The following is a 13,742-nucleotide window of genomic DNA, read 5'->3' on the forward strand; positions in this document are numbered from 1 at the left end:
CGTACTTTTCCAAGGTAAGAGTAAGGTTCCTGCAAGAGAGCTATATCATACACCCTTTCCTCAATCTCCCGAACAAGCTGTGGAGCCACATCCTTAGACCTTTGTGCATTTAACTGCACGATCTTTAGTTTACATAGATTGTTACTATCCATAATCAGTTCTTTTTTTGTTCATTTCTAAAGCTTTTTTATACTCCGGGCAGCTTCTATCCACAACTGTATGCTGTGACTCAACTGTTGATTCTGGAGATTTTTGTTGCTTCCAACAGTTTATACATCTCGGAGCTTCAGCCACCAAAGGACAATTTTTAAAGGAATGTCCTTTCACTGAGCAGTGTCCACAATACACTTCATTTTTACAATACTTTGCTATGTGGCCGAAACCCATACATTTGTAACATTGTGTTACTGTAACAGTATCACGCACTCGACATGAAAACCAATCGATATAAACTCTTCCAATTTCAATCAAAAGCCGGTGTATTTTTCCAGACACCTGTATTATCCAATTGTTCATACTATTATTCTTTATTTTATTCATAGATACAACAGATACGGTCTCCTGAAAGGATTTACGATCTATGCTGTACTGCTTCAAATTCCTGATCCACAACTGTTCCAGTAGTAACTCCTTATTTATTTCCTGATCGACATCGTAAATCAGTATATTAGGACTTCATTTCCGTATTTCTTGTACTCTCATCTCCAACTCTTTAAATTGAGAGCACTTTATAATTTCATCAATGTCCTTCTGAGTTTCTGCCTCAATTAAAACTCTTTTGTCCTTAATAGCTCGGAGACTCTTAACTTTTACATCTTTCAGCACTGGTCTTACTGTCTTTAGTAGGTCACCACGCATCTCTTCGCTGGTTTTGTACCTATCACTCTTGGTGGAAATAATAGCCACTTTCGGCTTGATCTGTTCTACTTTCTTGGCAGCAACTACTGCATAACTTTCAGCCCTTACTTCTTGTCTTTCATCTTCCTTTGATCTCAATATTTTATTATCGATTTGGAGATCCAGAATTGCCAATTCCAGATCATCCCAGATCTCCAAAATCTCTGCCGAAATAGAACCTTTGATATTATTCTCAGGTTGAAACAAGACGTTCCTTAACCTGATTCTTGCCTTTTTAATCTTATCAAGACCCAGTAAACTTAATACATCAGAGTCACTTGAACTATCAAAATCCACTCTTGGTCTTCTGCTAGTGGATTTCCCCTGACCTTCTTGTGTCACTTCTATCTGTTGAGACTTGCCTATCTCTTTAATAGCCTTTTCCTTTTTAGAATGCACTTTCTTGGTCTTCTTTTTCTTTTTTGAGGCAGAACTCATTCTCTTTTCTTTAGGAGTTTCTTTTGAAGCAGTATCAGCAACAATAATCTGTTCTAGAATTTCTAGATCCAAATCCGTCTCATCTTCTGAACTATCAGAAGTCGTGTCCATATCCTGTTCTTCCCTATTACTATTATGAAGAGAGCCAGCGATATTTCTCTTCCTTAACTTCACAGGCATCACAAATCAATTTAAAAGTGAAAGGATTCACAACTATTTACAATTAAAATTTTTTCAGAGTCAAACTGCAAAAGTTAGTACAAACAAGTTATCAACACAACTCACAATACTAACAAAAACCTCTGTCCCCGAAAATCTATTCAGGAACAGAACACAAATCCCCAGTCCAAGTTAAACGGACTGGGGTCCCAAGGCTTAGGACAAGAGCTCAAGGGCACGGTAATACAAAAATAACTGTTTCCTATGCCCTCTATTCCACCAAAATCTTTCTAGCCTATTTAGCCGGAAAGGGGAATCACCCTTTCAGGGGGAGGGGGGCATGTGTCGTTTAGAAGACTGGCTGAGGGACCACCAGACTGCCATCACTAAAGCTGACTTTACCCATTCAGCTCTAGCTGCTCACTATTGGCAGGAGAGCCATGATATCACACACGAGGATGCAAAAATCATAGGCCTCTCTCGCAATTTCAGGATCCGCCGTTGGCTGGAATCAGCACACATCATTGTCACTGGGAATATGATCAACAGGGACTGTGGCACCTGCTTACATCCAATCTTTGAGCCTCTCATAGTCCTCGAGCTCAGCAGCCGCCTACAATGGCAGTCACCCATCTGAACCATCTCCCTTCCTGCTTCTCCCCTCCTCTCTCCTGATCTCTTCCTCGCCCACGTCACCGTTTGCAACTATCCATAAACTGTTCTCCCCTCCTCCATGACCTCACTTGCTTACGTACTCAAATGTCAGCTACAGCACATAAAAACTACCACTTGCCAGTGCTCAATTAGTTGAAAAAGGCTACATGCAGTAGCCGAAAGCTTCTATGTATGCTTTGTATTTGCTAAATTTAATATCTGTGCCTTGTGTCAGTTTTTTATGTGTTACTGTGTTTACTCTCTCACTTACTAATTAAGTTCGTTTCACTTGGTAGGTGATTATTTTCCCTTAATTATTGTAGCACTCTTATCAGCAACATCCTCAGAAACTAGTTTCCTTCTTCCATAGCATGAAAACTAGCCATCTTTTCAAACTTCTGTTATACTGTGTAATTAGTTTTTTAATAGAAGCCCATATCTCAATCTTGATATTCATTTTTCACGGACATGTCATTTGAGTGTGATTTGCATAATTATTCTCTACAGCACCATTTCCTCCTGTCAACACTTTGTGTTTTTTTTTTATGTCTTTGCATTGTGTGACCATTGTCCGTTTTAAATTTCAAAATTACAATTCTGCACGATTAGCCACTTTTTGTCTACAGGCCTTCATAGTGATGCAGCTTGATTATAGCTAACCTGGATATATGCTGAGATGTTGATTATTGAAAGTAATTGAGGATTGTTTAGTTTGTATGATATGTTTGAAAGAAAATGAATTGATTTACTTCCAAGTTGATGAACTTGATTAGTTCAGAAGCAAATTTTAAAATTGATTTATGTTCAAAATTGTTGTACTCTTTGCTCCATATTTGATTTCCTAAACAGAATTTGTTAACTCCATTCTTCAGGAATGGAGTTAACAGATTCTTTTTGTAATGCAGTAATGAACATTGCAGTGTATTCCATTCAAAAATATAGCAGACTGAATAGGAAGACCTTGTTTAATGTTGCCTCTCTTAAACCATGCTGTAAAGATTACAAAGAACTGAATGAGAATATAAATGTAGCTAGTTTCATTATTGAACCAAACACAATAATACAAGTTTCCATGAGAGAAAAATTTCTGTGAGACAAGTGTTCATGCAAGTAGAATTCTGAACATCAACAACCACTTTCCTATGTCATTAATTTATTAATGACATAGGAAACATAACAGCATGATTCTGTATAGCAGATTTGCTACAGCAGTGATGATACAATGTAGTCTGAAGTTCAACTGGTGTAACAGGTGTTCCTTGGTCCTCAATCCTAGTTACTGAATGTGCCATTCAGTTTGAAGGTGTGCAGTTGTCCAGACTATCATCCTTTTGCTTTGGTAATGTGTAGTACAGCAATTATAATGCTGTGATAATGTATAAGGCAACAGTTATTGCCAACTGAATGAATTTGAGTGAATTTGAATCATTAGACTCCAGAGGCCAGCTGGTCAATCCATGGAATTCTCACTATGGTCTGGTATCCACAGATATACAATGGTAGGAGATAGTTAGTGGATTTGGCAACAAGGATAGGTAGCAGCAGATTAACGTTGGCTAGGTGAGTGGGTAAATTGATTCAATGGCTTGAGTCATTCAGCAGAGTTTGAGCTCTCTTTCACTTAAGTCAATCAACAGCGCTCTTATATACCAGTCAACAGTGATATACCAGTGCTCGTGTTACAATAAGAATGACCAGATTCAACTATGTAGATCATCTCAGACTTCAAAATCTACAAGCAAGCATGGCTCAATTTGGCAGGAATTTGCTTCTGTTGGGGCACACCTTGTTCAAATAGAAAATCCTAGTGTCCAGCATTGTCAAAGTAGAACTGTAGTATTTAAATATCACTCCTTTTAAAAGTTGTGACTTGGAAATCCACAAAATTATGGAAAGAAAACAAAACCATTTATTGTAGTGTTTCAGATTAGTCCAAAACAGATTTTACACAACTGGAATTTCAATTCCAAGTGAGAGTTTTCTTCAAAGAGGTATAGATGATCACCAAGATGCATAGCAGGATGACAAGTTAAAAGTGTCTAAAACCATGTTTTTTAATTTGAAAATAAAATAAAATATTTAAATCTTTCTTTAAAAACTTTTATAGTACTTTATATTATTCATGTCTTTTAGTCTCTCACAGTGCACAGACAGTAAAAACATACTGTATTTACTGTCTGTGCATTGTATTTTTATGATAGTTCTGTAAAATGTGTAATTTTTCATTTCTCCATGCATGAAGAATTAAAATCCAAAACATTCGAGTTTTTCCATTATTATGTGAGTAACACAGATAACTTAAAAAGTTACTTTAAATAAATATAAAGATTAATATATTAATTTGTTTCTCATAAATACCAGTTCCTATTTTTTGCACAATGTTCCTGATTGTAATTTAATTATTTATTCTGTTTAAAAAATATTTTTCCTCCCAGGAAGAATAGGTAGGTCCATCTGAAAATTAACATATGTATGTAGCAGAGTGAGAAATGTAATTGATTCTGTTTAGCAGAAGTATTTTTGAAGATAATTTCAGAAGACTGAATTCTCAAGGGTTTAATGAACAATATGCTTGCTCTGAGTTCAAGGTTCCACGAACAGTTCATAACTGAGAAAATTATATATAAGTTAACAGTAGCAATGGGAGAGTGGACTGAAACATATTACCAAGTGATCATTCTATTGTTATCTGAGTTATTTGGTAGATTTAATTTGGCAGATTTAATTTGATTATATTATCTGTTTATTCGGTGGTTGCAGAAATTACCAAATAATTAATTTGATAATTTTCATTATTGTGCACATTACTTGGTTGGCAGAATGAGTCAGTAGTATACCTATTGTTTATGTATTGCCTGCACCAACACATACCACAAGCTTTTTCTTTTTTTCGCAGTAATTTTATTTGTATTAGTACACTACAGAATCATTAATTTACATAAATTTACTTGTCATTTCTTTGGACAGATTAGGTGTTGAATCTCTTGGATATTCAATGGCTGGAATCAGTGATTTGGTTAAATTCTTCACTCACTGAGTCAAGTCGCTTGACTGATAAGCAAACTCTCAATGATAGCAACTGCAGTGGAGCCAGACTTGAGCCCATTCAAGGAATGAGCAGCAATCTGTGGTCTTTGGTAATGAGTTATGCTTGCATTTTAGAGTTAATGGTAGGTGTCCATTTTTGGAGACAAACTGCACCACCTTACATTCATGAGTATCATATTATCTGAATGCTTGGTGTTAGGGTGTGGGGCACCATCAGTGATCCTGACCATTCAGCTTTGGTCATCATTGAAAGTACATTGAATACAAAATGGTACATTGGTACCCTCCATTTCTGGCTTTTAGCACTGCCATTCCTTTGTGCATGAAGAGTGCCATTTTTCAACAAAACACATCTCACCCTCTCCTGCTATTTTTAGATGGATTGTCCAGTTCTTCTGTAGGAGTGTGCAATATTTCTTAAACTGAGTGTAGTTGTGTATGTACATATATAATGTAGTTATACATTATATATATAATGTAGTTGTACACACACATGTATATAATGTAGTTTTTTGTTTAATAAGTTTTCAGGAAGTAAGCTGCAAACCTCATAATTTCATTATGGACATCATCTTCAATGACCCATGGGAAATGGCTCTGAAGAATGTGCTTTGCAGATGGAATTATGTTAAGGTATAATATTTTTATATTTCTGCTTTCTTTTTAAATTATTTTTAAGGGGCTTATGAATAATACAGTCATAATTTATATTTGAAGGGCTTGCTGCTGTCTGCCATCTTTTTAACCAACTGCTGTCTGTTCATTGTTCTCCCAGATGTTATCACTACCAAGCATACTTCAAAGTAGGAAGATTGATATACAGCAGTCTTCAGTTTGTGATATCATCTATCCAGGATGACCTAGTGCTAATTGCTCTTAACCAGGAAAAGGCCTTTGACAGAATAGAATGCAGTTATCTTTTTTAAACCCTAATAGCTTTCACATATGGACACTACATCATCCAGATAATTTGTTTTCTATAAAAATACAAAAGAAGAAAAATTCCCTAACAATTATCTTATGTACTCCAGAAGAATAAAGCAAGGATGTTCACTGTCCAGTTAACTATACACACTATCCATACAACCGTTTTGTTAAAATTTGACACCAGCCAACAATCTTAATGATTGCTCTTTCCAGGAACACAATTGAAAGTAATTCATTCAACTTATGGAAATAATGTCACTATATTGTTATACTCTATAAGATAGAATTTGAAACCATCTAAAAGGCTCATGACCTCTATGCTGAAGCCTCAGGAGCAAAATTAAACCACAATAAGACCAGTGGCCTATCTTCTTCTTTTGATGCCGTCTCCTATTGGAGGTTGGCAATCACCACGCTGTACTTCTTTCTGTCTTGGGCAAGATGAAAAAGATCCTCAGCTGATCTGCCAATCCAGTTGCAGATATTTTTCAGCCAAGAAAGTTTCCTCCTCCCCACTCCTCTCTTTCCCTGTTTTCCCCTCTATTATTACTTAAAGCAATTTATATTTTACATTTCTAAGGATGTGTCCCAGGTAGGCAGTTTTCCTTCTCTTCACTAAGCTCAACAATTTACATTTTCTTTCTGCTCTTTTCAAGACTTCAATGTTGGTGATTCTTTCTAACCAAGATATTTTTAGCATGCACCTGTAGATCCACGTTCTGAAGGCCTCTATTTTGTTCATGCTTGATGTTTTCAGCGTCCAAGTTTCAACTCCATATAATAGTATAGACCACACACATAGCACTTAACGAATTTCAGTCTGATTGACTTATCTAGAGCTTTGTGACACAGCATTGTTGTGTATTTTGCAAATGCATTTCTCGCAACTTCTATTCTTGCTTTTATTTCTGCATCCGGATTGAGATCAGCATTTAGCCAACTACCAAGGTATTTAAAATTAGTCACTCTATCTATTGGAGCTCCATTCAATAATAGCTGGACTTGGTTACTGGAGATTTACTCACAGTCATGTATTTGGTCTTGATATTGATTCTTTAACCCCGTTTCAACTCCGTATAATAGTATAGACCACACACATAGCACCTAACGAATTTCAGTCTGATTGACTTATTCCATCTGTTTTTAATACAGTCCATAAGAAATTGAAGGTCTTCAACATAGCACCTAACGAATTTCAGTCTGATTGACTTATTCCATCTGTTTTTAATACAGTCCATAAGAAATTGAAGGTCTTCTATATTTTCTGTAAATGTAGCAGTATTGTCAGCATATCATATGTTATTTATCAGCTGACCATATATTTTAATTCTTTCTTTCCTTTCCCACAATGCATTTTGGAAAATAACTTCAGAATAGACCTCTTCAACGCTTACAGTGGCTATTTGAGTGAAAAAAAATCCATTAGATTTCTTTGTTGAATTTGATGCCCCATCCATCAAGCTCTAGCTTTTTAACTGCTTCTGTAAGCTTTACCATGTTATACCCAATCGAAAACCTTTTCAAAGTCTGCGAAGCAGATGAATACTGTCTTCTGGTGTTCTCTATATTTTTGTAACAATACATTTATATCTAGGAGAGCTTCTCTTGTGCCTAGTCCACTTTGGAATCCAAATTGGGTGTCAAAGATTACTGATTCACATTTTTTGTAAATTCTGTTTTGGATTATCCGTAGCAGAAGCTTCAACATGTGGCTCATCAGACTAATAAGATAAAAATGTCGCAGAGCCCCGAACTCGAATTACCGCTGTAGTTGCAGAAGTGATGCCAGAGATGCTACGCCATATGTGGCAAGAAATTGACTATAGGTGGGGATGTCTGCCACATTACAAATGGAAGTCACATTGAACCACAACTATCTGAGTTAAAATCTGAAGTCTTTTTCTACATTCTGACATTTCAAATATTGTGTACATCCTCTAAATAAATTTATATACACTTTTAAAGTTTTAAGGCTGTTTTTGAAACATCCTGTATAACAATAAAAATACTTGTATATAAAGCTTGGAAAAATCAAATTGCTCCTCACATGTTCAAGTGATATTCTTTGACATTAGTTCTGCTTTTGATGCTGTTCATGTAAATCAGTTATTATATGTGCTTCATAATTATTATTATCAGCTATCTGATTCCATTCTGTATATTCTTCAAGTAATTATGATTAAAATAAAATTACTTTAAGATAACTAGTTCTTATATTTGAGATGTGAAGGTTCGCATTCTTCAAGGTGAATTGTTATTGACTGTTTTATTTGTTTTTTTCTATCTTGGTGCCTTCCTTGCTAAAAATGAGGAATTTGTTGCATACACAGATGACATTTATGTTGCTAAAGAACTTCCCCTCAGATAAAGTAAATGAGAATGTCCAACAATCATGGTGTAAAAAATATTTTTGAATTGTCAAGTTACTTGGAACAAGGTCTTCAGATTAATATTATGAAATCTTCCTACATCAACTTTAGTCTCACTAGATACTCTAGAATTGTTGATATTTCTGTTATAAAGCATTTCTTCATCCTGTGTGTTCCGTTATATTCCTTATGGTCATATTTCACCATATTAAACATTAATATGGTCATATTTAATAATATTAAACTAACTGTTTAATATTATTGGCTTTATTTAAAGTTTAACTTTCATTTATATGTTATTAGATTAAGAAGATTCCTTGTTTACAGCATATTTTCAATATCTGCCACTTAATGATGGAAACAGAACTTTTATGTTATCATTAAACAAAGTAAATAAAGCACCGGACTGACAGAGTAAAGAAGCAGCAGTGGATATAAACAAACCTTTAGCCATAATTATAAGAGCATCCTTACTAATGGAGGTCCCTACTGATTGGAAATGTACAAATGTCTCCCTTATTTGCAAAGAGGACCAAAGGGCTAAGCGAGTAACTATGGACGTATAAGCTTGACATGTTCCAGAGAAAATAATGGAGTTAATGGTTAGAGAAGTAATGCAAGATTATCGTGGCAGGAATGCAGTTATATGACAATCATAGCACATGGATTTGTTAAGGGGAGATCTTGTTTGACCAGTCTGATTAGCTATTATAATGCACTAACAAGGGAACTGGATGCAAAGAATAATTTTGACATCATGTACTTAGATTTCGGTACAGCTTTTGTTATTGTCGAATTTGAAAGACTGTTGCACAAATTGGAGCAGTATGGTATTAGGGACAAATTACCTGTGGATAAAGGGATGGTTGTGTGGCAGAAGACAGAGTGGTTATTAATGGTTATTATTTGTTATTTGGTTTTGTTAGTAGCATTAGCAACTAAGGCCATATTGCTACGGGGATATGCGGTGGTCATTCCTGACCTTTCCACATCCTCCGTATTCGGTGGTCACGGGCTCGAACCCTGGTCTAATCAAGAAGCGTGTGCTAGGCACTGCTGCTCCTGTCCACCTGGCTATGGAGGCGCCATGGTTATTAATGGACAATGTTCTTCATGGGCTAATGTTATTAGTGAAGTCCCTTAATTCATTGCTAGGCCCTTACTGTTTTCAATATTTATTAACAATATTGATGAAGTCATAAAGTTTAATGTCTAAGTTTTGCTGATGACACAAAGGCTGGCATTGTGGTCAATGACAGAAATCAGAATATGCTACTGCAATAGGACCTAGAAAAATTAGGCAGATCGGCTGAGAAGTATCATTTGAGGTATAATTGATAGATGCAAGGTACTGCATATTGGTAGCAGTAATTCCAGAATAACATACCAGTTGGCCTCTGTCTCATAGACATTCTGTCTCTACTGTTATCCCCTCCTTCTTTCTCTCTCTCTCAGTTCCAATTTCATGTTCTGTTTCATTTTCCAAGTTTTAACTGCATTTATTGAGTGTGGAAAATAGCTATCTTTATTATTGAACACCAAAACAAATGTTATCCTGAATTATTTATTCTTTCTAGCATTAAGGACACACCTGCAATAAAAGGTGAGCATTAAGAAAAATTTTTATTCAACATAATGAATTTATTACACTGTCTGTACAGTATCGAATATGCTTAATTGTTAGCTGCTACTCAACATAATTTATAAATATCGTAATGCCACTAAAGTTCTTTGCTCATTTTGGGAGACCTCTTTGCCCATGAGTTTTCATGTTGAGAACCTCTTCAAGGAGACTGCTGTCATCTATAAAGTCTTATAGTGAGCCACTATTAGATAATCTTTCCTGTTAGGTAAGCTTCTGATAATAGAAAGCTTGATTTATACAAAAATACTATTAGCATTAGTAGAGGCATATGATGCAAGAAAGTAAGCTTATACAGCATCAGTCAAAAAAAAAAAAACCCTTCCCATTTCACCCATCCATTCGTTCCAAATGTTTGTCTAATTCTGCCTTGAATTTATTTAAGCTATCAACTTTCACAATGCCAGATGGAAGTTTGTTCCAGCAATCAACTACCCGCTGGCTAAAGGAAAACTTCCACATATCTATTCGACAACTGTCTTTCTTCAGTTTCAGTTTATGCCCCATCAGCATTGAGCCTGTTCAATCCATTCAAGGCCTTATACACCTCAATGAGGTTGCCTTGCAGGTGCCTAGTCTCCAGACACTGTAATTTGCAAAACTTAAGCCTTTCTTCGTAAGAGCACTGCTTTGTTCCCCTCACCAGTCTTGTTGCCCTTCTCTGTACTCGTTCTAGCAACTCTACTTCCTTCTTAAAATAAGGTTTGCAGACATGTACAGTACTCAAGGTGTGGCATGACCATTGCCTTATACAAGGGTATAATCACCTCCTTATCCCTGCTTGCAAAATTCCTGTATATCATTAACATGACCTACTTGTTTTCTACTGCATGCCTTTTCTATAGATACTTCCATAGGCACTTTTCTTCTGAATTGTCTTCCTCTGTTATCCTCTGGCAGCCTGCTGCACTGCTCAGAAAACTTCATATCTGACTGCACAATTACCCCCAGATCTCTGTCATTCTCCACTATCCTGAGTGTAACACCACCCCGTTGGTACATTTCTCTGGGGTTACTACTACCCATATGCAGTACTTTGCATCCGACAACGTTAAACTTCAGTTGCCACTTCTCAGCCCATCTGCCCAACTTTCCAGATCCTGTTGCAGCAGCATACTGTCATTGCTGTTATTAACAATCCTCCCAACCTTTGTATCATCTGCAAAGCTTGATATACCTTCATCAATATCACCGATAAATATACAAAACAACAATGGGCCCAACACCGAACTCTGGGGGTCACCACTAATAACATTAGTCTAGGAAGAGCAGTATTCATTGATTACCACTCTGTCTTCTCCCACTCAACCATCCTTTTATCCATTGTTGCAACTTGCCCTTAATGCCATATTGCTCCAGTTTTTACAGTAGTCTTCAAGTAAGTCTTAATTTCTGTTAACTGATTAGTGATTCTCTTAATATAAAAGAAATAATCGCATGCTCCATATAATCTGGGAATGAACTGGAAGTGAGATAATATGCAATAAGCCAAATGGATTAGATTGTTTTATAAGGTGACTTGCGTCATTATCTAATATAATGCAGATTTCTTGAATGAACCATGCTCAGACTTACTTTTAAAATTTAAGACTACAAAATATATTGTACATATATTACTTGTGTTACTAGTGTTGAGTAGATATTGTTGCGATCATCTAGAATTATACTTGTTGATTTCAGGTTAAACAAATACGACTGCAAGGAATATTTTTGCTTTTGTTTAGCAAAATAAAGCACATCACGCATCTTCGAAGCATACAGACAGACTATACAAGAACTGGCTTCGGAGGAATGTGGGTATGTATTGTTCCAATATTGAATGTTTCTTTATTGCCGTAACTGAGTGGCCAGGCGTGTGGGTGCATTAGTACATGTGCTTTGAGAGACTGGGGTTCAAGCCCGTGACTGCTAAATATGGTGCTGTTTCTTGTATTGTGTCTATCTTGTGAACTCCTGACTGTTTGGTCATCCTGGAGTATAAACAGAAAATTTATTTATTATTTATATAAGTATAAAATTATTTCCTTTATATAAAAAAAAGAAAACTGTAGTTTTTTTTTTTATCTTTTAAGCATTACCACTCTATTTTTTTATATGGGTAAAGGGAAAATACATAATCTTCCTTTGTTTCAGTTACTCCTCATAAAACTGATAAAGGGAGCAAAAAGCCTAGAACATTATTTTTCATACTTATAGGGAACATTTGTTATATTTATTATATTTATTATATTGATCAGAACATTATTCTAAATGTTATCCTGGTCTCTGAATTTATTGATTTTGAAAAGAAATGTTTTGATATTTTGAATCCACTGCAATCTCTTAACTCCACTTGCTTTTTTTTTTTTTTTTTTTTAACAGTTTGAATTGTGAGAATCACAGACAGCATATAATATATATTCAGCTTTCTTTCATAATTTTCTTAATCTGTCATATATAATTATTCTAGTTTTCCTTAAAAATCTGAGAGGGCCATAGTTATATAGGTAGCGTTTAGTGAGTAATGAACATTTTCACTATGAATAAATGTGTTTTGTTAAAACCATATGTATTGATTTTCCTCTTTGGATCCATTTTGGTAGATATTAAAATAAATAACGGTTGCTTTATAATAAATCTGAATATACAAAAATGTTGATATTCTTTTCCTGACTTGACTTAGTATATAGTTACAGAAGAAATAATGCTGTAGAAAACACTATGTAGGATGCTCAGACAAAGAAATAATAGGAAGGCAAACCTATTGGTTGATAATGTGACAATACCATTGGACTTCTCAGAACAGAGGAATTCAAGGATAAGTTAATTTTCTGGCCAGAAGCTTGTTGTGTGGCATTCCTCTCAGTTTCTGGGAATGACATCAGCTCTTGATGGAGATCCTGGGTTAGTGGGCTGTTGCCAGAGATAACTTGGGGTGGGGGGGGGATAGCCAAATAATAAGGCTAGTGGGGATTTGTTTTGCTCCTCTTTACACTGATACTCATAGGATGGTTTGTATTATATTGTTTTAGTTTATACCCTGACATGACCGCCAGGTAAGTGTACAGTAAATCATGAATACAGTGTTAATTGTATTTAGCAGTCACGAACTTGAACCATGGTTCACTCAAAGGAGCATTTACTACTGCACTCTTGCTCCTCCTGACCACTCAGCTACATCAGGTCTATGTGAAACCTGAATAATAATTCAAAGAATTATTATTCAGGTTTGATTGCAAACATTTCGAGCTTGATGAACTTGAGGCTTTCACTGAGAAGATGGAAAGCCATGTGCAAAAACCATCCAATTCCTCCCTCCTCCAACCTCCCCTTTCAATTCCCAAATTAGCTCTGATATTAGCAGTAGCAACAATCAGTGTGCTCCTATGTTTTAAGAGGATTGTGTGTGTGGCGCCTCCATAGCCAGGTGGGCAGGAGCAGCAGTGCGTAGCACACGCTTCTTGATTAAACCAGGGTTCGAGCCCGTGCCCACCAAATACAGAGGATGCGGAAAGGTCAGAGAATGACCACCGCATATCCCTGGAGCAATATGGTCTTGGTTGCTAATGCTCCTAAAAACCAAATAACAAAGAACAACAAGAGGATTGTAAGAAGAGAGCAAACTTCCT

The 13,742-nt window shown here is 35.9% G+C and overlaps 1 protein-coding gene across 2 annotated transcripts in view; it reads left to right on the forward strand.

Moving 5' to 3' along the window:
* Window positions 1-13,742, forward strand: part of LOC150088732 (inositol polyphosphate 5-phosphatase K-like) — a 218,490-nt gene that overhangs the window by 72,114 nt on the left and 132,634 nt on the right. For both annotated transcript variants that reach the window (XM_090370883.1, XM_090370884.1), the window contains exons 4-5: window positions 5,721-5,829; window positions 11,815-11,931. In XM_090370883.1, the coding sequence (XP_090227009.1) occupies window positions 5,721-5,829; window positions 11,815-11,931 (226 nt within the window). The remainder of the gene's footprint in view (window positions 1-5,720; window positions 5,830-11,814; window positions 11,932-13,742) is intronic.

The sequence above is a fragment of the Mastigoproctus giganteus genome, chromosome 3, assembly GCF_048544385.1.
Source record: "Mastigoproctus giganteus isolate SK-2022 chromosome 3, ASM4854438v1, whole genome shotgun sequence".
Lineage (NCBI taxonomy): Eukaryota > Metazoa > Arthropoda > Arachnida > Uropygi > Thelyphonidae > Mastigoproctus > Mastigoproctus giganteus.